The sequence below is a fragment of the Astyanax mexicanus genome, chromosome 8, assembly GCF_023375975.1.
Source record: "Astyanax mexicanus isolate ESR-SI-001 chromosome 8, AstMex3_surface, whole genome shotgun sequence".
NCBI lineage: Eukaryota > Metazoa > Chordata > Actinopteri > Characiformes > Acestrorhamphidae > Astyanax > Astyanax mexicanus.
Genome location: NC_064415.1, coordinates 40,159,613 through 40,182,500, shown reverse-complemented (window position 1 = coordinate 40,182,500; position 22,888 = coordinate 40,159,613). Strand labels below are relative to the sequence as shown.

Sequence of the window (22,888 nt, the reverse complement as noted above, 5' to 3'; positions counted from 1 at the left end):
TAAAATCCATCTTTAAAGGATCTTTAAACTTAAAAACTTCCTCTGGTAAAGCTATTTGTCAAAGATCATGGACGAAGAGTCATATGATGCAGTGGTGGCAATGTATTTAAAGCTGTGTAAGTTGAGTTGGCTATGCAGAATGCCTCAAATAACTTGAACCAACTTGTACATTACTAGAAGTCAAAGTATGGTTTCTTTGGTAGTGGTAATAGAATATTTAGAGAGTGCTGGGATCTGAAAAATAGTCCCGATATAGACTTAGATTGTAGAGCAACAAATGCAATCAAGACAGGGATATAAATGCAGTCTTCAACAAGACAAAGCAAAACCATGGTTATTGACTGGAGAATTTTGAAATGACCCACCCTCCATACTGTTGCTAACATTTTTAGAGACCTGAAAAACATATTAACTTGGGAACCTTGGTGCCAAAATTTCTGTAAGAAGGAATGACAAAGTTACAAGCTGTTAAATGCTTTTTTGGAACGTGAAGAAGGGCTATAATGACTAGAAAAAAAAAATATCTTCTTCTTTTTTTACTGTCTACAATTTTCTGATTTGGGGTTGCAATTGTTTACCAACTGTAGGGCATGACTGTAGGTGGTGACAGGGTGAGCAGGTGGACCTGGATGGCTAGCAAGAAGAAGTGGGCCAGTCTCCTAGATAGAGAGGCACCAGAATTACCAACTAAAGAAAGTGCTGGGCTGTAATTACTGCTTCTAAGTGTAACCAGCCATTGCATGGAATAGGACTATCACTTTATCTACACAGAGAATTGAGTGTTGAAAATCTTTTCTTAACCCTTAGGGCCTCACAGACTAATTTCAAGCCCAAAAATCACACTTTGTCTTCCCAGGAGTTAATTATTCATGAATGCCTCAACACCTCAGCATAATTAAGGGCTATTCTTTTAATTTATAGCTTCAATCTTGTACATTTTTAATCCCAGAGCAGTGATCCAAGGCATGTCTTTACAAGGCAGAACCTACTGTTTCTTAAAACCAATGCATTATCTGATAAAGCTGTGAAAAATTCATTGTGAAAACACACAAAAGATAAGGCGCTCCTCTTAAGGCTAATTTTTTGATCAATGCATGGTCATATTGCTTTGTTTTTAGGTTTTAGGCACAGACACATTAATTGTTGTTCTCTGTGCACTGAGTAAATCTATATAGAATATACTGTACACTGCACTTTTGAGGTAGACATCCCTTTAAATGACCCTGTCATACTACTGTCTTTTTTGTGATTTCCACATTGACAAAATGACTTAGATAGACAGCTCATTCTAGACAGTAAATGATGTCTTTGCAGCATTTTGAAGTCGAGAGAATCGTCAAAGAAGTCTATAAAAGAGGTAATTGCTCTTCATATGTAAGGTTATGGATGTAAAATGACAGCAAAGACATTTCGAGAGACAAAATTAGAAGCATCATTTGCAAGATTAAAGCAAAAGGCATAGTGGAAACGCTATCTGGGCTGGCAAAAAAAGGATGCTGTCGATGACTGATGTCCGTTACCTGAAACGAAAGGTGGAGTAAAATCCCTCCGCCGAAAGCAGAGGAATGGCGACAGGACTTCTCAGATGGAGGTACTCAGGTTTCGGTCCAGATAATAAGGCACACACTGCCAAAACTCTAAGGGCGCACCCCAGTGCTGACTCCAAAGCATAAGAAGAGTCGAATCATGTGGACAAACTACAAGGGTTTTGGGATACTGTTCTCTGGAGCGACAAAACAAAATTAGAACTCTGTTGGCCCATTGGCTCAGCAAAACGTCTGGAGGAGGAAGAACAAGGCTTATACAGAAAAGTACACCTTGCCTACTGTGAAGCATGGTGGTGGGTCAGCCTTGCTGGGGGCTGTTTTTCTTCTTCAGGCACAGGGAATCTCCACTGTGTACAAGGTACAAAGAATTCAGTTAACGACCAGGAGATCTTGGGTGATAAAGCTGAAGCTTTGGAGACTTTGGACCTTCCAACACGACAACAATCCCAAGCATACCGCCAATTCTACCATGGCTTGGTTGCAGAAGAAGGTCTGGAAGATTCTGGAATGGCCATCGCAATCAACTCCTTAAATCCCATAGAAAATTTCTGCTGCGACTTTAAGAAGGCAGTTGCAACACGCAAGCCCAAGAATGTCAAAGAACTGGAGGCCGTTGCCCACGAGGAATGGGCTAAGATACCTGTTGATTGCTGCAAGAAATGTGTGTCAAACTATATTTCACATCTGAAGGATGTTATTACTGGCAAAGAGAGTTGTAATAAGTATTAATGTTGCATGTGGCTAAGGAGTTGAATAATTTTATCAACGAAGAAATCACAAAAAGGACATTTGTTGGTATATTACAAAAAATACTGTTGTAATTTAAGTTGCACATGTTAAATTTGTTAAAACACTTTGTACTGAGGTAGAGGTTGAACAATTTTGAATATAACTGTATATATGGCTACAAATAAGTAAGTACAGCATCTCATGCTTTGGAGAAAATTAACACCAGCTTTCTCCCATCCTAGGAGATTTTCTATCCGTCAGTGGAACTGATTTGAATGGGAGCAGGTTTCAGCTGTGTCATCTCCTCGGGAGAGAGCCAGAAGACAGAGAGTGACAGAAAATATAAGAGACCTACCAGTTGTGCACCATGAGCTTCTGCACCGCCAGCAGCGCATTGTAGCGCACCAATTGGTCCTCATGATGCATGTGGTTCATCACCAGCTGCTTTCCACCCAGCTGTTCAATCACCCTGAGAGAGACAGAGAGAGAGAGAGAGAGAGAGAGAGAGAGAGAGAGAGAGAGAGAGAGAGAGAGAGAGAAAACACAATTCAAATATATGACACAAAGAAACTAATTAGAAAGAGAACAAAAAGGTGAAAGATAGAAAAAAGGCTAGAAAGAAAGCAAATAAGCAAGACAGACAGAAGCCAGGGTGAGGGGAATAGGGAGAAAGGGAGGGTGGAGTGAAAGGAAAAAAAAATCACAAAGAAAGCATTGTTGGAATTGAATGAACGGTTCTGTTTGTGACTAAAATGAAGATATTTTTAGAAGACACAATATTGGAGTGATAAAGAAAGCACATGTGGCCTGTGGCCCCCTTGTATCACTACTATAGATGACCGAATGTTGTATGTAGTGGCTCCACAGATTATCACACCAGCAGTTGAGGCAGTGTTTCACTCCATAGCAAAGGCAGGATTACAGCTCTCACCATGAGACCTTCATTATAAACCAGGTCATTATCGGATCAACTTATTAATCTCTCACCAGGAGATATACTACCCAAAAGTATCACCTGAAAGCCTTGTTTTATGGCAGCGAATGAAACAAGCACTTCTATTATGCCTTTTTATAACTATAGACTGCGTGTCAATTCATACATACATACATTTACATATCTGCCTCAGATACACAGTCCTGCTCACCATTATTGGTCAAAGGCACCCCTTCCTTTTTGCATAACCTGTACAATATCTTCAGAAATAAATGTAAATATAACCAAGTTACATCTTCAGGATTTTTTACTTGAAGGTCCACAGTAATACAACAAAAAAAAAAAACATTGATTTAAAAAAATAGAATAAACAGGATGCGCATCAATAAAGACACCCCTCGTTAACATTTGATTGCACACCCTTTGGCAGTGATGACAGCCTCCAAACATATCTTGCAGCCATCTATAAGCTTCTTGCACTCCACAGTTAGTATTTTCTCACATTCTTGCATGATTTTTTCCCCCACTGGCAGATTTCAACCCAACCCAAAGATTTGCAAAGAGATTAAGGTCAGGACTCATTGCTGACCAATTTAAAACAGTCAATTTTTTTTTTCTTTTAAACCATTCTTGTACAATATTGGATGTGTGCTTTGGGTCATTGTCTTGCTGGAGGACCCATGACCTTCGACTCAAACCAAGTTTGAGCTTTTTTACACTGGGTAGGACTTTTCTAAAATCTAAAATCTCTTGATAATTCTCTGATTTCATAATTCCTGTGATACGTTCAAGTCCTTCAGTACCAATGCAAGGCAACCCCAGAGTATTATGGGTCCTCCAACATGCTGAACTGTTAGTTAGGGTGTTGTTTTTTCTTATTAGCTTCATTGCGCCTTCTGTAAACATACTCTTGCTTTCATTTGCAATAATTTTTCCAGAATGATTTTGGTCCGTCAAGGTTTCTGTTGTTCTTTTTTATGCCTTTTTTTCAGCAATAGTTTCTTTTGTGGCCTTTGCCCATAAAGCTCAGCTTGGTTTATTGTGCTGTGTATGGTACTTGTTGAAACCATGACCCCAGACTGTTTCAGGCTGGCCTTCAGGTCTTTGGATGTTTGATGTGGTGTTTTTTTCACCATTCAAACAAAGCTTTAAAAAGGGTTCTCTTGTTAAGTTTCCAATGTCCCCCACGTTCAGGGAGGTTCTTGACAGTTTCATGCTTGGAAAACTCCTAATAACACTGCGCACTGATGAAACTGGGATACCAAAGTCTTTGGAGATTGTATTATACCCTTTGGAAGGCTTGTGTTTGTTAATAACAGCACTTCTGATGTTCTTAGATAGCGTTTTTGATAGCGTTTTTGTAACAAAAAACAGGGACCAACATGTGGCTTTTTAAATCCCTGAAATCTTCATTCATTGGTCAGTTTATATCACATGGGCACTGACAATTTATCACTGGTAATAATCAAATATGTGGTAACACATTATAATAACTTTCTTTAATATATATTATAACTAATGATCAGTAGATGTGAACAAAGCAGTAGTTCATCAGAATTTAAATATTAACAAATGCTCACACATGACACTTATTTATCAGCATCGATTTTGAAGATTTATATATCGTTAGTAAAATATGAATTTTAAACCGGGCAAATGTTTATCAATTGCAGTTTATGTTGCCAATGAGAGCATTAGTATTGTAATAGCAATTTTTTAGTTTTCTAGAATGTAAAAATATATCAGTTATTAATCATTAGTTAATAGTATATTAATGAAAATTATTATAAAGGGTTACCAAATATGTTTCCATACTAATTTAATTTAGGGTGCCAATACCAGTGTCACAGCAAGCTCTAGTTTTTTTGGGTTTTTTTTTTTTCACTCCAATTGTTTTTTTGTTTGTTTTAAATAGTTGTTTATAGTTTATTCTTTTGTGTGTCTTATATAAAAAAAAGCTGTTTTAGTTTATATTCCACAATATGTACTTAAACTACTGCCAATAATCATGAGCAGGACTGTAGTTGAACGCAATTTGTTTTTTTGCAATAATCCAATTCTTTACGTAAGAAAAAAGAAAGAGAATTAAGGGAAATAATGAAATCTCAGAGGGACCGTGTGAGGCAGTCTGGGATTAATGTGGTGTGTGAGATGATGACTGAGTGCTCTGGCCTCTGAGGCTGTAAAGGTGGGGGGCTCTGGCAGTAATGGAGGGCAACAGCTGCTCTGTCTGGCAAAGCTGATCAATGAAATGAAGAGGCTTGTGCTTTTCACTCATGCTAAGTTCATGCTGCACAGAAGACAGTCATGACGGGTCTCTAGACGTTTTTTATCTTCTCAATTAGGACCAATGTCCGTCTACTTCAAAGCCAAAGTGTGTACTAGAAAGCTAGTGCCTTCATGTTTCAAAAACAATTTATTATTATTATTATTATTATTAAGAATTAGACTTGGTTCATGCTGCTCAATAAAATGGTCAGTCTGTTTTTGGTCTTTCTGGTTGTATATTACATTACCAAAACTGCTGCTCACCTGTTTAAGCAGTCACTGTGAGCAGCAAAACAGTGCTGCATTAAAGATTACACTGCACCTCATTTATTAACGGTTGCCAAAGAACACCTGCAATGTTCCGTGGTTCCCTCTGAGAGCAGTGACTGGCTTTTTTGTCAATTGGCTGCCTGACATTACACAACCAAATCTTGAGATTTCTATTCAAGCATTACATAAAAAACTTTTAGGATTGATAAGGAACACTACTGAAAAGCATAATTGTAATTGTAATAGAAAATATAAAAATACTTAAGCAAATCTGTTGATGTCAAAACATAATTAATAAAATCATAAAATTGGCTCTTTCCTGGACTTTTAAAATCAATATTTTCAAATCAAACAATTCATGTCCTCCAAACCTTTAGTTTCGTTATGTCTAGTTTTTATGTATTTTTCCAACGTGAAAATTTGGGTTTGATTCCTGTTACTGATCTGGAATTATTAAGTGTAGTAAAGAGAAAACAGGCAGCTTCTCCAAATGTCCTGTAGGAGATTTCAAAGCACTCATATTTGTAGAATGTAAATAAGTTATTTTACCGCAGAAAAAAGGGTTTTACCTCACCAAAGGCTATAGCCCGTATACGGGACAAGGCATGTTAAAGGGTTAAAGCAACAGACAACAAAGCTGGAAGGAAACATTAAGGGGGGTTGCTATGGTACTCCATGGTGGTTGAAATGGTATCCCAAGGTGGTTGCCATGGTGACCTTGAGTAGTGTCTCTAGGTAATCACTATTGTTTTGTTAGCTGTATTCCTAAGTGTTTGGTTGGCTGTAATGGTTGTTACATTATCTTCAGGTGGTTGGCATGCTATTGTGTTGATAAGTGGTTGTTTTGGTGCGTTTGTTTTGGTGGGCACTATGGTACCCCTAGGTGCTCACTACAGTTTTGCTAGGGGGTTGCTATGGTGTTGCTGAATGCTGACAAGCATTTGCTACGGTATCTCTAGGTGGTCACTTTTTTTTTTTTGGTGGTTACTATAGTGCTGCTGAATGTTGCAAAGCGATTGCTATGGTATCTCTAGGTGCTCACTATTGTTTTGTTACGTGGTTGCTATGGTGTTGCTGAATGTTGCCAAGCGATTGCATTGTTTTTGCTGAATGCTGCTAAGCGATTGCTACGGTATCTCTAGGTAGTCACTATTGTTTTTTTTTGGTGGTTACTATAGTGCTGCTGAATGTTGCAAAGCGATTGCTATGGTATCTCTAGGTGCTCACTATTGTTTTTTTTAGATGGTTGCATTGTTTTTGCTGAATGCTGCTAAGCGATTGCTCCAGTATCTCTAGGTGGTCACTATTGTTTTGTTGGGTGGTTCCTTTGTTTTTGCTGAATGTTGCCAAGCGATTGATACAGTATCTCTAGGTGGTCACTATTGTTTTGTTGGGTGGTTCCTTTGTTTTTGCTGAATGTTGCTAAGCGATTGCTATAGAAGCTCTAGGTGGTCACTATAAATTTGCTAGGCAGTTGCTATGGTGTTGCTGAATGCTGCAAAGTGATTTCTACGGTATCTCTAGGTGGTCACTATTATTTTGTTGTATGGTTGCATTGGTTTTGCTGAAAGTTGCTAAGCGATTGCTTAGCTATGGTCGTATGGTGGTTCTATGGTGCTGCTAGGTGGTTGCTGTGGTATCACACACGGTGCTTGCTATGGTTTCCCTGGTGGCTGTAAAAGTGTTGCTAAGTGAGTGGCTTGTTAGACCATGTGGTTGCTATGATAATGCTAACTGATTTCTATAGTGCTGCAAGGTTTGGTGGTATCACACACTGTGTTTTTAAAGTGGACACTGGATGGGTGCTGTAGTGTTATGAGGTGCTTATTATGGTATTCCAGGTGGTTGCTTAGATGTTCCTTAATAGTTGGAAGAGTGTTGCTGTGATTGCTATGATATTTCTAGGTGGTCTCTATGGTATCTCTAGTTGGTGTTCCTGAGTACTTGTTAATGTTGCCCAAGTGGCTGAAATGTTATGTAGGTAGCCATGTTTTCGCCATGTGGAGGCCGTGAATTTCTTGAGTGGATGCTAAGGTGCTGCTAGATAGTTTTAATGGTGTTTCTAGGTTTTTGTTGCTAAATTTTGTTGCTATGGTATCATGCATAGTTTCTATGGTGTCCCTATGTGCTTGTCATTGTTTCTCTGGTGACTGTAACAATGTGCTTGTCATGGTTTCTCTGGTGACTGTAACAATGTTGCTAAGTGGTTGGCTTGTTGGCCCCCTGTTGCCAAGTGGTTCTTATGGTGTGGCTTAGTGGTTGTTGTGGTATCACGCATGGTGTCTTTTTTTAGTAGACATTAGATGGGTGCCGTAGTCTGTAGCTTTGTAATGTGCTTACTATGGTATTCCAGATGGTTGCTATGATGAGCGTCCTTGCTAAGCAGTTGCTTGCAAAATGTTTTGCCAAACTGATGCTGCGGTACCCCATGTTGGGTAAAGGTTCAGTGCTACTAGTGTTCTTGTATCATAAAGACATAAATACGTTTCATTCCCCATTCAATCTTATACGAAAATGATGTTAAAAAATCATTGCTACGTGGAAACCATCCGTCCCACATAAGAAATCTGCAATACACATAATATTTACACTATTTATTGGTCCTTAACCAAAGTTCATTCAATTCTGGCTAAATGAAGCCACTGATATAAAGTGCACAAACTGATGTATAGGCATAAAATGTACTGATGCGGATGCAAGGTATTCTCATGCAGTGCATGGACTGGCTTACGCAACTCATGAATCTAATAAAAAATTAATTCAGCCAATATATGTGCGTGTTAGCGAAGAATACTGTCCAATTCTGATCCTGGATGATTACGGTCGTCCACCGGCATAAAAAGCAGAAATACTGAGCAATTCCATTCAAACAGCATCAAGCTGTATTGCATTTGTTTATTCTTTCAGTTCCAGCAGTGTGGAAAATTGAGGCGCATGCGGGTATAAGGCTGGGGGCCAGCAGACTATCTGCACTAGACGTAATCAAATTGGAGCAATTCACCTTGGATGGCTCCTCGTCTTCAGCGGTGGAGATCTGCACAGGCTAAATTGTTCTGGAGTGTTCCAATTATGGGGTTAGTACCAGAGGTGATTCACACCAGTGAGCCCCTGTGGAGACCGTTTGGCTTCCCGCGAGGCTGGGGGCGTTTTAAAGAGCACGGCGAGAACGAGTGCTCTGGGTGGTCACCCGCGGCGAAACGGAGAAGCACAGGATTAGAGACAGAAGAGCCTCTACTAAGTCTGGAGGACTGGAGGGGCAAGAGATTACTGTGTTTTCAGACAATTTAACTCAAGAGCACCGTGTCGGGGGTTTGAAGTAGGAGTATAAAAACGGATATACTCTTTTCAAAGGTGTCTGAAATTCATGGGCTGCTCGTGCCAGGGTGAACCATCTCAAAATATTAATTCAATTTATATAGGTCATCCCGGGCCAGCATCACAGCTCCGCCACTGAGCTCTAGGCGTTTTGAAGTCAGCGTGTGTGTGTGTGTATAAATGTCACGGGCAGGGGAATGGAAGTGCGGAGGCTTGAGATGGATCAACTCGGGAGCTTCATTCTTCAACAGGGCAATATGGGGGGTGATATGAGACTGATACAATAACAATTCGTCACAAAAAGCCTTGTGGTTTCACAATGCTGACCAACTGTTGAACTTATGAAAGGTGGCCTAGAATAGAAAACAGAATTTACCCTGACATGCACACTAAATTCAATTCAGTGTGCATTAAAATTATCCTTCAAAACTACAGTATTGATTTATTTAAACAGGGCTAAAGTTACTAGAGCTTAGATTCTCTGCCCGAACCAGACCTGACCCGAGGCCCAACCCGAAATCAGGTCGGTTCGGACCGAGATTTACCACCACATTCCTCGGGCCGAGTCGGGTCGGGCTCCAGAAAATAGTCTGAGACGTAGGCATCTGTTTTTTAATTATATTTTTATTTTTAAATAAAGCTCTGGTGTGATAATCACAATGTTGCTAAGTAACCAAATATTATTGTTAACGAAAACGAACCAAATAACGAAAACTGAAAGTGAAACTAAACAAATTTATTTATAAGCACTGTTTTCACTCCCGCAGTTGTACAGCGGGGGATGTTGTGCCGATTCTGTCCGCGAAGCGGGAGTCGAATTCAGCAGGGAATCGGATTCGGCAAAACAGCGGCAGCAAAATACGACAGAAAACACTGAGGGAGCTGCAGAATTATGTAAGGGACTAAAATATGAGCACCAGGAGATAAAAGAGAACCTTTACCTGTGAGTAGCTCACACCAGAACACGCAAATCTCTCTCTGTCTCTCTCTCTCTCTCTCTCTCTCTCTGTGTCTCTCTCTCTCTCTTTCTCTCGCATATGAACTCCTCCGCGTTTGACTTGCAGCACTGTGTGTAGCTGTTCTTAAAAATCTTTGTTACAGTGTTAATTAACATAATTCTGATCATATTTCACTCATTCAAACAGCCCGAAAACAGCAAGTTTATGGGGCGGGTCGGGTCGGGCTCGGGCTCATAATGACAGTTTTTGGTTCGGGTTGGGTCAGGCTCGGGCAGAACGTGCACGGGCTCGGGCTGGGTCGGGTCGGATTTTTTGGGCCCGATCTAACCTCTAAAAGTTACTGCTCTTGAAGCTTTTTTGCACCTCATATCCAGTGTTTTATGGACTTTTATCACCAGTTCTGGGCTCGAGCTGTGGGTTGATTGGAATTGCTCAGTATTTCTGGATCTAATGGTGCATTCAAACAGCATCAATCTATATTGCATTTTTTTTATTCTTTCAGTGTGGATCCCTCGATCCACCATTCGATCCATCTCTTTTTTGAGTTAATAATTGAAAATTAATTTGAAAGCATTGCTCGTTTGGACGGCACAGAGGCCTAGTGGTTAGCATGTTCACCTTTCAGCACTGGGGTCTTGGGTTCAAGTCCCTATCTGGGTGGAGCTTTCATGTTCTCCCTGTGTCTGCATGGGTTTCCTCTGGGGACACTGGTTTCCTCCCACAGTCCAAAAACAAGGAGATCAGGTAAATTGGATACTGTTAAGCCTAGAAAAATTTAGAACACTCTAAATTGATTTGTATATGTATGTATACATATGTGTATTGTATATGATTTTGTGTGTGTGTGTGTGTTTGTGTGTGTATAAAATGTATGTATGACTGCGAGCCCAGACATGGACTGGCACTCTATCCTCCTTGGTAAATGCAGTAGTTCCCAGTGCCGTCCTTCAGGTGGACGGAGTTTTCGGTTGAGTGTACGCTGTGCGCTATTGGCTGCCGCTTCTCACCGGTGTGTGGATGAGTGCTGAGTATAAATGGTTGTGTGTAAAGCATGTAAATTGTGAAGTGTCCTTTGGTTTCTAGAAAGGCGCTATACTCATTTATTCTGATTTTTTTCTATTTTACTTGGATAAAAACACTTATACAGTGAAAAGCAGCAGCAGGAGCTCCTCAGATAAAGTTCTGTTGTAATGTTTCTCCAGGTAATAGACAGTAGAGCTTAGATTCTCTGCCCGAACCCGACCTGACCCGAGGCCTGACCCGTCCGGGCCGAGATTTCCCACCACATTCCTGGGGCCGGGTCGGGTCGGGCTCCAGAAAATAGTCTTAGATGTAGGCGTCTGTTTTTTAATTATATTTTTATTTTTAAATAAAATAACGAAAACTGAAAGTGAAACTAAACTAATTTATTTATAAGCGCTGTTTTCACTACCGGAGTTCTACAGCGGGGGTTGTTGTGCCGATTCTGTCCGCGAAGCGGGAGTCGGATTCAGCAGAGACTCGGATTCGGCACAAGCGCGGCGGCACCTCGCGGTCCGCGGTGTTAGTTGTAAGCGCTCGCGTTAGCCGCAAAATACGACAGAAAACACTGAGGGAGCTGCAGAATTATGTATGGGACTAGAATATGAGCATAAGGAGATCAAAGAGAACCTTTACCTGTGAGTAGCTCACATCAGAACACGCAAATCTCTCTCTCTTTCTCTTTCTCTCTCTCTCTCTGTCTCTCTCTCTCTGTCTCTCTCTCTCTGTCTCTCTCTCTGTCTCTCTCTCTGTCTCTCTCTCTCTCTGTCTCTCTCTCTGTCTGTCTCTCTCTCTGTCTGTCTCTCTCTCTGTCTGTCTCTCTCTCTGTCTCTCTCTCTGTCTCTCTCTCTGTCTCTCTCTCTGTCTCTCTCTCTGTCTCTCTCTCTCTCGCACGTGAACTCCTCCGCGTTTGACTTGCAGCACTGTTTAGCTGTTCTTAAAAATCATTTTAATTAAATAATAGTTCTATGCTTCTTTGTTACAGTGTTAATTAACATCATGCTGATCATATTTCGCTCATTCAATCAGCCCGAAAACAGCCAGTTTATGGGGCGGGTCGGGTCGGGCTCGGGCTCATGATGACAGTTTATGGTTCGGGTCGGATCGGGCTCGGGCAGAACGTGCACGGGCTCGGGCTGGGTCGGGTCGGAGTTTTTGGGCCCGATCTAACCTCTATTAGACAGAGCGAGATGAGCGCTTGACAGCGTTTGATGAGCGTTTTTCCACAGAGCTGAGCTACTGGCACTCCAGTCTGTTAGCTTGTTATGCTAACCAGTGCTTCTTTGGCGGCTCTGTTCTACACAGTGCTCCACAGGGCCTTCAGTGGTATAGCAGTATGTAAAAAATGCTGGTTTAAAATTCCCCTTCCCCTTATACAGGATTAACTTGGTAAGACCTTAAATATCCACTATGGGAGCACGGTTTGACAAGGTAGCACAACTCAACAGAACACCAGTCAAATATATATATATATACATATATATATATATACATATATATATATGTATATATATATATGTATATATATATATATATATATATATATATATACATATATATATATTATTTTTTAAATTTCTTCCATTGGTTTTAGACCACCACAATTTATTTTCTTAACGGATAGTTCTGGTGGAAACAGAAGAGTTTAGGTGCACATTGAATTCTGACGTGATTTAGGCAGCTGTCGTTTTACGTTTTTTTGGATACAACCCGAACATCCCTTTCAGACAGCTTCCTCTTGCGTCCACAGTTAATCCTGTTGGATGTGGTTGGTCCTTCTTGGTGGTATGCTGACATTACCTTGGATACTGTGGCTCTTGATACATCACAAAGACTTGCTGTCTTGGTCACAGATGTGCCATTTTTTTATTTTTATTTTTTTTACCCATTACATATGTGTGCTAAATAAGCATACCAAGGACTCGTCTAGTTAACCCAGGCTATTTCTGTCTTCATATCACATCCTTAACAACCTGTGCTTAGCAACATGCTTCCAATTAGGTACTTGCATTTCTTAACAAAGCATAATAGATAGCCATTTACTCTAAAATATGAGCAACACTAGCATTTTATTCTCCCTTTCACACAATAAAAGCAGCAGAAATTACTCTTTCTAAAAATAGTGGGTAAAGTGCGGTAAAGCATCTGCAAGAAATCTTTTGAGAAAAAAAACATATCTTGTTTTATTCTTCTATTATAACTCTATTTATTTGCTCAAAACACATAATCAGGTATAGTTACATTCACTCTCGGGTCTCTGAGTAAATCCCATGATGTCATCATCGCCACTGATTCCTCAAAGTGTTGAAAAAAAAAGGACATTACCAATAAAACTATTAAATAAAAAATAAAAATTATTTAAGTCTAATGCTTCAAACATATTTATATGATGTTTCAAAACCAAATATCATCAGTAAATGACCCAAAATAGTCCACAGAACAAATGTGTGAAACTACCTGCACTCAAACTAAAGCTAGGTATGGCACTGCTTTATATAGTTTTTATTTTACTTTCACATTTTCCTTAAGTATTTAAGTAGTTATTTTGCACTAAACATTATTTTTTTTTATTTAGACTAAAAAGTTTACATTTTTGTATATAGTTTTTTATTGTATGTCCTAAATAAAAGTGTTTTTCTCATCATTTTGTGGAATAACTCTTTATTATGATATATGTTGTTATTATAGGCAGCTGTAAATAAATGTCTAGTACAGTAAATCAGTTTTGTTAGTGTCAGGTTTTTAATAATCTACATGTATCCTAGAGGTGTGATTACCAAGAAAAATTAATCCGCCTGATGCTGTCCATGTATTTCATCAATATCAATATTCTTGTGCTTTTAACTCAAACACTCTAGTCTAATCTTTCCATTTTTGAAAAGATATCTTAGGTGTGAATACAGATAACCATGCTTAATGGTGAGGTCATATGCCACACTGTCCACACCTGCCCCGTTTTAAACCGAAGCCCCATCCATCATGCAGGGCAGGTGCAGCGTCCCAGAGATGGAAAAATGAGCGGGAGAAAGCAAGTTACAGGAGATTTATAGGGGCAAAGCTGAGGTGCAGCAGGGTGAGATTAACAGGCTTACCTCTTACCACGAGGGTAATGTCTCACATACTCTCCCACATCATGAGCGGCCACGGCAATAACCTGAGGATCATCAGACACCTCCAGCAGCCTGGTCAGGATCCTGTTGAACAAACAAAAACAGCTATAAGAGCAGGACCAAACAAAGGCCATAGCGTAAGGAGCACAACAAGCAGGCCTGTCACCATTGCTGCTTTTGTAGAACAATATACAGTAAAGGAAATAATATTTTAATATTTGAAAGACATGAACAGTCTATAATGTAAAGGGTGGGTTAATTTTAACAGCAAGAAATAAAATATCAAAAATAAAATCCAGAAAATCACATTGTATAAATTATATCAATTTATTTGCATTTTGCAGAGAGAAATAAGTATTTGACCCAAAGTTAGAGGCTCCTAACCAACTCATTACCTGATTAAAGGCAGCTGTCTTAATTGTCACCTATATAAAATAATCCTGTCCACAGACTCTAACCTCTACAACATGGGCGAGACCAAAAAGCTTTCTAAGGATATCAGGGAAAAAATCATAGACCTGCAAGTCTGGAATGGGCTACAAAGCCATAAGTAAGACGCTGGATGAGAGGGAGACAACTGTTGGTGCAATAGCTTAAAAAATGCAAGAAAAATGGAAGAAATGCAAAATGACCGTCAATCGACATCAATCAGGGGCTCCATGCAAAACCTCACCTCGTGGGGTATCGCTGATCATGAGGAATAGTGAGAGATTAGCCTAAAACTATATGTAAGGAACTTGTTAATGATCTCAAGGCAGCTGGAACCACAGTCACCAAGAAAACCATGGGTAACACATTAAGCTGCAATGGATTAAATTCCTTTAGTGCCCACAAGGTCTCCCTGCTCAAAAAGGCACATGTGCAGACCTGTCTGAAGTTTGCCAATGAACACTCGCATGCATGATTCTGAGAGTTACTGGGAGAAGCTGCTGTGGTCAGATGAAAAAAAAAAAAAGCTCTTTGGCATTAATTCAACTCGCCGTGTTTAAAGGAAGAGAAATGCTGATTATGACCCAAAAAACAACGTCCCCTCTGTCAAGCATAGGTACAGGACTACTTCACCACATCAATAGGAGAATGGATGGAGCCATGTACCATAAAATCCTGAGTGACAACCTCCTTCCCTCCGCCAGGACATTAAAAACGTGCCATAGCTGGGTCTTCCAGCATGACAATGACCCAAAACATACAGCCAAAATTAACATTTGTTTGTATAGCAAAAGTCTGCGTGCCTTTCTCTGAGTGAATTTCACTCACATATGACTTAAATGCCACTGCTGAAGCAAATCTATGACTAAAATTGCTCTGATGAGGTGGCTAGCTATCTGGCCAAATAGATGACTAGGATATCACTCCTTAAATAAATTAATTTACACCCAACATCCTTTATAGAGAAATTAACATATTAATGCAGATTTTTTTTTTGTTTGTTTGTTTGTTTTTATAATGTTATTATATTAACATAATACGTTTACTCAGTTTCCAAACTCATATATGCTGTACACGACTAGGATAGTAAAATGCTATCTTAGCCATAGCATTTGTTTGTTTACTAAAAGTCTGTCTGCTGTTTTCTGATGGAGTTTTACTCTGATGTGTCTAAATTTCCAATGCGAAGGTAAATTTTATGAGTAAAATTGTTCTGCTGAGTGACAAGAACAGCACTACAGAAATAAATTCAGTGATCAGAATCACAAAACATTTAAAGAGGCACTAAACAAACAACCATCTGCATCTCACCACTATCAGAGCCAATCAGCTCTCCCTCCTGCCCTGCCTCTAAACCCATACATCACCCAGTGCCCCTCCCAAACTACCTTTCCCATTTTTTTTTTTTTTTTTTAGCCTTTTTCAAATTTAAGCTGAGGGTGGAGTCAGCTAAAATCACGAGGTTTAATGTCCCTTTAATGATCAATGAACTTTAATTGTTATTAATATTCAGACTTTGGAATTGGAATATGAACATTTTTAAATATGTTCCATTAATAAAACAGTTACTCACGAGCTCATTCATGTTAATGTGCTCACCTCGCTAGGCAATATCTTGGACAGAAAAAAAATCACAGAGGACATTTTCATGCATTGTATTGACATGTCATAGCTTATTACTGTATTTCTATTTTCTTTGTACCAAGGAAAACATGGAAAATACAGAAAATACAGAAAGATAAATTAGCTGAACATACAGATAAAATGCTAATGGAACTGGCAAAGGAAGGGAATTGCTGTGCTTTAAAATGACCCTTGATCAAAGAAGAAGAAGAGCAATTCAGAAGAAGAACGTGTAATTTCAGATGGTTCACAGGACACCTATTTTGCTGCTGCTTGCATCGGAGCCGAGCTCACTAACAATAGGGTTAGGGAGAAACAGGGCTGCAATCACAAGGAGGACCGGAAATTATAACATTTGTGCGAAAAAAATATAAAAGGCTGAAAAAGCGTGGAGTGTGTGAGAGAGCGCACATCTATTCAGAGTTCAGACATTTAGAAAATGAGATCAGCCGAGTGGAGAGATGAAAGGCTGGAGGGACTGAGTCAAGTCGTCTAAAAGGAAGCTGGTGCTGATCATATAAGAGATGAAATGAGAGGAGATGAGCTCATTATGAATTATAAGTGTAAAAATAGGCATGGAACAAATATTTGGCCACCCAAAAAAAAAAAAAAACTACTTTCATTGTTCAGCCAAATTAGTGAAAAGATTGGATAATTTATACTAAATAGTATCTAATTTATTCAGTCATGTTACAGTATTTCAAGTTACCCACTTAAATTCTTAATTATTATTAGTATGTAAATTTCACAAAACTAGTAGCTAAAATGATTTTATCTCCTACATTAATAGGCAAGAAAACATGTTTACATTACATTACATTACATTTGGCAGACGCTTTTGTCCAAAGCGACTTACAATATTGAAGTGCAAATAAAGTACAAAAATAATAGAAGTTAAAATGAAAGCATCTATAGATAGGGCCTTAAGGAGGTCAGAGGGAAATAATGGGATAGAGGAGTAGAGAAGAGGAAGAAGGAGATGAGGTTAGAATTAGTTAGTGTGTTAGAGGTGTTAGGAGAGTAAGTGCTCTTTGAAGAGCTCTGTCTTCAGGAGTCTCTTAAAGATAGCGAGAGATTCTCCTGATCTGGTAGTGGAAGGTAGTTTGTTCCACCATTGGGGAACTCTGTATGAGAACAGTCTGGATTGCTTTGTGTGAGTGTTTGGCAAAGCGAGGCGACGTTCATTGGAGGAGCGCAGCGGCCGGGAGGTAGCGTAAGCCTTCAGGAGCGAGTGCAGGTAGGAAGGAGCCTGTACTGTCATCACCTTGTAGGCGATTGTAAGCACTTTGAATTTGATGCGAGCAGCAACCGGTAGCCAGTGGAGCTCAATGAGCAGCGTAGTGACATGTGCCCGTTTTGGCTGGTTGAAGACCAAACGTGCTGCTGCATTCTGAATCATCTGTAGTGGTTTTACTACACAGGCCGGGAGGCCAGTTAGTACGGCATTGCAGTAGTCGAGGCGTGAGATTACCACAGCTTGTACCAGGAGTTGGGTGGCCTGTTGCGTCAGAAACGGTCAAATTTTTCCGATGTTCCGATGTAGACCTAAGCACTAGGTCTTTTGCCGTTCAGAGGAGTGTATTATCAGCCTGTAGCCTGCTGCTAACCCTGGCTAGCACTGCTGGAGCAGCATTAGCATTACCCTCTAACCTTGCTAAGCGCTAGCTCTTTCGCCATTTAGAGGTGAGTATATTGGACTGTAGTCTGCGCGTTTACAGTGTTAAAACAAGCTACATGAAAAGAACTGTTAGCTAATATCATCCTGCCTTACCGGAACACTCAGGGTTTTTCAGTGTAGTGCTGTTAGATGGCATTAGCAGCTAACCACGGCTCGCCTTAGTGGACATCTAGAAATCTAAGCTTACTGTAGATAAACGGTAGCACTTCACTCACCCAAATAAACAGTTTTCAGGAGAGAAATCTGTGTAGACTAACAGTCAGCACACACTGGCCCAAAACACTGATCAGTTCATCTCTAAACTTAGCCACAATTCACATGTGAATGAGTAGCACTATGAGTAACAGGTCAATACATGACTAAAATTGCACTATTAAGGTAGCTGGATAGCTGGCTAAAAATGTGACTAGAATAGCAAATGGTGAAATAAATGGTTGATTAACATACCTAATAATAGAGACCTGCTGAATTAGAAGGAAAACATGGCGACACCCCTGTTCCTAACTAGTGTCGCATAATGCGCTGTATAATCCAGTGCGATTTGTGTATAAAAATAGACCAAAAAATAGACCAGAACATAGACGTTTACTGGTAGTTCGCCTTATAATCCGGTGCGCCTTAATCCAGAGCGAAAAATAAGGTTTTTTTTTTTTTCATTTATTGGTTAAAAAGTGGCAAATTTAACTGTTGTGCATCCCTACTTAAAAACCCACATTAAACACTGAAAAAAACAACAATGGGAATTACTAGAATTATTATTATTATTATTATGCTACTTATTCAGGTCACTAGAGTATGCCTCAATTGTACAGAAATAAGAAAGTCCACCCAGAATCTTCTCGTATTGCACTCGTCCTCATAATGATCTGTAAATCAATGAATCCGTCAAAAAGGTTCTTTAGCACAGCCCTGTTTAATCCATTACAACATTACATACTTAACAGCCTCTCACTTTCATTCTAATAGCCCGCATCAATAAAACCACTCAATCCTCTTCAATACACACACACACACACATACACACCATTACATCCATCACTGCATCAGATGCACTTGTAGCCCAAACTAATTAACACCAGCAATATTAATGTCAATGGATGTTAATTGTCAACATATTCATGTCAATAACAATAAAACTCATCGGTCTGCCACTCACTTCAGCAGTTCGTAGTTTTTCTCATTCAGGCGGACGGCGTTCTCCCTCCAGAACTTCTCCGACTTGTGCACGGGACTCCACTCCAGCCTGCCGGACTTCAGCTCAGAGCTGTACTCATCAAAAGAGCTGAGCGAAGGGGAGGGAGATGAAAGAAAAGCATCAACCATGGAAAATGCAGGCAGCTCGCAGCAAAAATTTCACAAATGTAATAATTATCAGTCCTTTTATGGCATGCAACTCTGTGTGGATTAGTTCATTTTTAAAGCTCGCTTTCATCAGCAGAGAATGTATTAGAACTTTAGGTGAATAAATAAACATATATTTTCATACATTTTATAGACCTGTTTTCAAACAACGTTGATATACCAGCTCATTCACATCAATAGGCTCGCCGCAATGAATAAAATGACTTCGTTTTTCACATATACTGTAAAATAAATCGATAATGTAATTATTAGGGGTATGACGAGACACTAATATCATGAGATGAGTCGAGACACGATATTGAGTTCAAGAGAACGAGATGAGATGAGATTTAAAAATAAAATTTTAAAGAAAACGTCAAAAATGAAAAATTGCTTGAAAACTAGAGTTTTATTTGACAAAATCATATAACACAAATTTAACAGACTGGTTTCTCTCACACATTAATTCTATAAGAAACAGAAATAAGAATAAAAAATAAAAATACAACTTTTCTAGGTCTTATATAGTGCAAACAATAAGTGCAAACCAAAACCAGTTATATTAAGCCCATGGTTTGTGTTTTTTTTCTCCTAATCTCTTAAATCTCTAGTAATTTAACTATGCATATTCATAACCAGTCATATTAAGCCTATGCTTGAAGTGCAAACAGAGACAGAACTTTTTTTTTTAAACAGTACAGAGCTAAGGGATTAGTACACCTGCCTATGAAACAGTCACGTGTAGGATTTACTTACAGTATTTATATATGGTTTGTGTCTTGTTGGTCACTCTGTTACCGTTTATTGTTTCCACTGGAGCCAAAATGCAGCCAGACATACAACTTTTTTGCCCCGCGAGACAGGTTTAAGCCTGATGAGAAATATCGTCCGTTTCAGTCTCGAGATCTCGTCACACCCCTAGTAATTATCATGTCAGGCCTATCAGAAAGTGATGCATATTTAAAACAAGAAAAGCACCTGAGGTCCTGGACGCTTTCTCCCAGTCTCTCCAGGAGGAATTTGATGTCATCAGTGATGTCTTCATCATCGTACTTCTGCTGGTCCAGATTCTCCAGCTGCTTCAGGACTTTGCACTGAATCATGGCCAAGGCGTACTCCTGACGAGTCTCCCTCTCCGCAGACTTCTCCAGCAGGTTCTACACACCGTAATTAAAGAGGATACACATGTCAGTCCTCAAGACAAGACTGTTGTGTTGTATTTGTGTGTGGAAACTGACATAAATTAATACGTATATGAAAAACACTAATCTGCTTGGAGCTTAAATCAGGGATAAAATGCCCTGAAAAAAGGGGAACACACATTAAGAACAACAAAAAAAACAAGAAAAATAAAAAAGGAAAAAAACAAATGAATCACTACCCAGAAGGGAACAAACAGGCAGAAAAACAGGCAGAGTTATGAGAGGCTTTTTTATTTCTTTTGGACTAAAATGGAATCAGAAAAGGTCCACTCATATCCCGGAAGCTGTTTGAACTCCTCATGTCTATTAAAAGACAGCGAAAGCAGACAGCGAAAGCTCTCTGAACAGATACCTGAGAAACAGTGATATTCACAGATGCTAGGTGCTGGGAGATTATAGCCTTGAAAAAAAAAAAAAAATCTGACTTTCAATTATAATCGATTATTTCCCCCCCTACTAAAAATCAAACTACAGATGTCAAAGAAAAGGTTAAAAACTAGGTTTACCAGTAAAAAAAAAATAAAAAATTAAAAAAATAAATAAATAAATGGTGTTTGGTGTTTAGACGCTTTGGGTTAAATCGACTCATTAAGTGAATCAATGATTCAAAACATTGTTTACAAGCTCATGCGTTCATATCACATGGAGACCCACACACTGACAGACACTAAATTATACTTTACAACGCGGGTTTGTGACTGAAAATTGAGAAATAACGAGTCAGAGAAGAAACTTTGAAGGAGAGAATATTATTGTTTTCCACAGTTAATAATGGATCCTCACTGGAGAGTGATGACGCTGCAGTTTTTAGAAGCAGTAGGATTTATTTCTAGCTATATGTGCTTTATTCAACCGGGTGTATGTGTTAAAAGTGCTGAAACAGTGCTGGAACTTTTTGAGTACCAGCTCAGTCCTCCGAGGAATGTTTAGAAAATAGGCGCAGGTCTGTAATCTGAGGTAGGCACTGGTACCCTAAGGTAAGATGGATAAACACTTCAGAAATGAGGAGCATTTTCGGATATTTTAGAGTAAAAAGGTAAAACGTCTGTATGTAAAATCGTGATTACTCCATTTTGAAAAACGCATTAAAACTGTAATTTGAATTAACCAAGTTAATTGTGAAAAAAAAAGAAAACGCCCAGCACTAACAGATATGCTAATAATATGCTAATAATATGCTAAAAATGTGATAATAGGGCTGTTCTGTCTTAAAAGTAGTCTATTATTCACTGTGAAGCTATATTTGTATTCATTGTATAATTGTTTTAGTTTGCAGTTTATATGCATTGAAGGGTGTGATTGGAGATAACCACACCTTCACACTCTTATTCTTAAATGTTTTATACATTTATATATACAGTTATTATTTTTACTGTTCACTTTATAATTCACTTAATAACCTTATGATCTTTGCTCTCTTTTTAACTGTCACAATGACACAAGGATTTGGAGGTTGTTTGTACTTTTTCAGGAATCAGGAAGGTCAGAGTGTTTTCATCAACAATGAGAGCTGTGAGGAGAACGTGACCCTGAGTGGCAGAGAAGCTTCACTGCTGTTCTGGGACCAGTGCATATGAACTAGGAGACAACAAGCTATCTGAGTGAAGTGCTGAGAACCTCTCCTCAGATAGCCAGCGCTTGCCTGTTCTACATGGCGTAAAGTTGCACACAGGCCAGAAGATCTTTCCATCCACTCTTTTCCTCCGTTTGATCTTCTCACAGACTTTAGGACACTTAAGGACTGTTTGCTGTGTTCATGAAGGACACAGAGCTGAACAACATCATGATAAGAACTTGTTGCTCAGACAGGCTGGAGCGGATCACGTCATTGGAACTGGACAACAAGCTGTTAACTGGACTCTGCTGATGTAATCATATTGATAAGTTCTGTCCAATCACATTTGCATAAATGTATAACTGCTTGGATGAAGTCTGAGGAGTTCTCTCTGGCCCTCGACTGGCTTTAGTTTTTCTCTTTCTCTTTCTCTCTCTCTCTCTCTGGGTTGTGAATGTGTTGATCTATCGAGATTTTATTACACTATGTGTTGACTCGTTGATGTACTTTTACTCTTTTCTAATATATATCTATTAATTTTTGGTCCTTTTATATATATGTAATGCTGAAACTATTTTTCAAGTAAACTTTATTATATTTTAAATTCTAAGCTCTGACTCTTTGGTCATCATTTCATGATTTCATGATTTCTCACATCCGAGTTTCATGCTGTGGTAAATTACCCTACAGCATGCACTAAATATTCCGCAATATTTTTTGCTGCATTATATTATTTTATGCTATATTATTTATTTTGCCACATTATGATTATGCTGTTATACTCCTATACTATATTCCTGAAATTAATTAATTATTTTTCTGTTTTCCTATATCGCCAAGTATATCGTTATCGCAAAAATACCCTGAAATATCGTGATATTATTTTAGAGCCATATCGCCCACCCCTA

The 22,888-nt window shown here is 39.1% G+C and overlaps 1 protein-coding gene across 3 annotated transcripts in view; it reads right to left on the bottom strand.

Annotated features, from left to right (window-relative positions):
- atp6v1h (ATPase H+ transporting V1 subunit H) overlaps positions 1–22,888 on the bottom strand; it is a 95,113-nt gene that overhangs the window by 17,795 nt on the left and 54,430 nt on the right. For all 3 annotated transcript variants that reach the window (XM_007260174.3, XM_007260175.4, XM_015608574.3), the window contains 4 exons: positions 20,202–20,380; positions 19,039–19,164; positions 14,135–14,236; positions 2,632–2,745 (listed from right to left, as the gene is read on the bottom strand). In XM_007260174.3, coding sequence (XP_007260236.1) covers positions 2,632–2,745; positions 14,135–14,236; positions 19,039–19,164; positions 20,202–20,380 — 521 coding nt within the window. The remainder of the gene's footprint in view (positions 1–2,631; positions 2,746–14,134; positions 14,237–19,038; positions 19,165–20,201; positions 20,381–22,888) is intronic.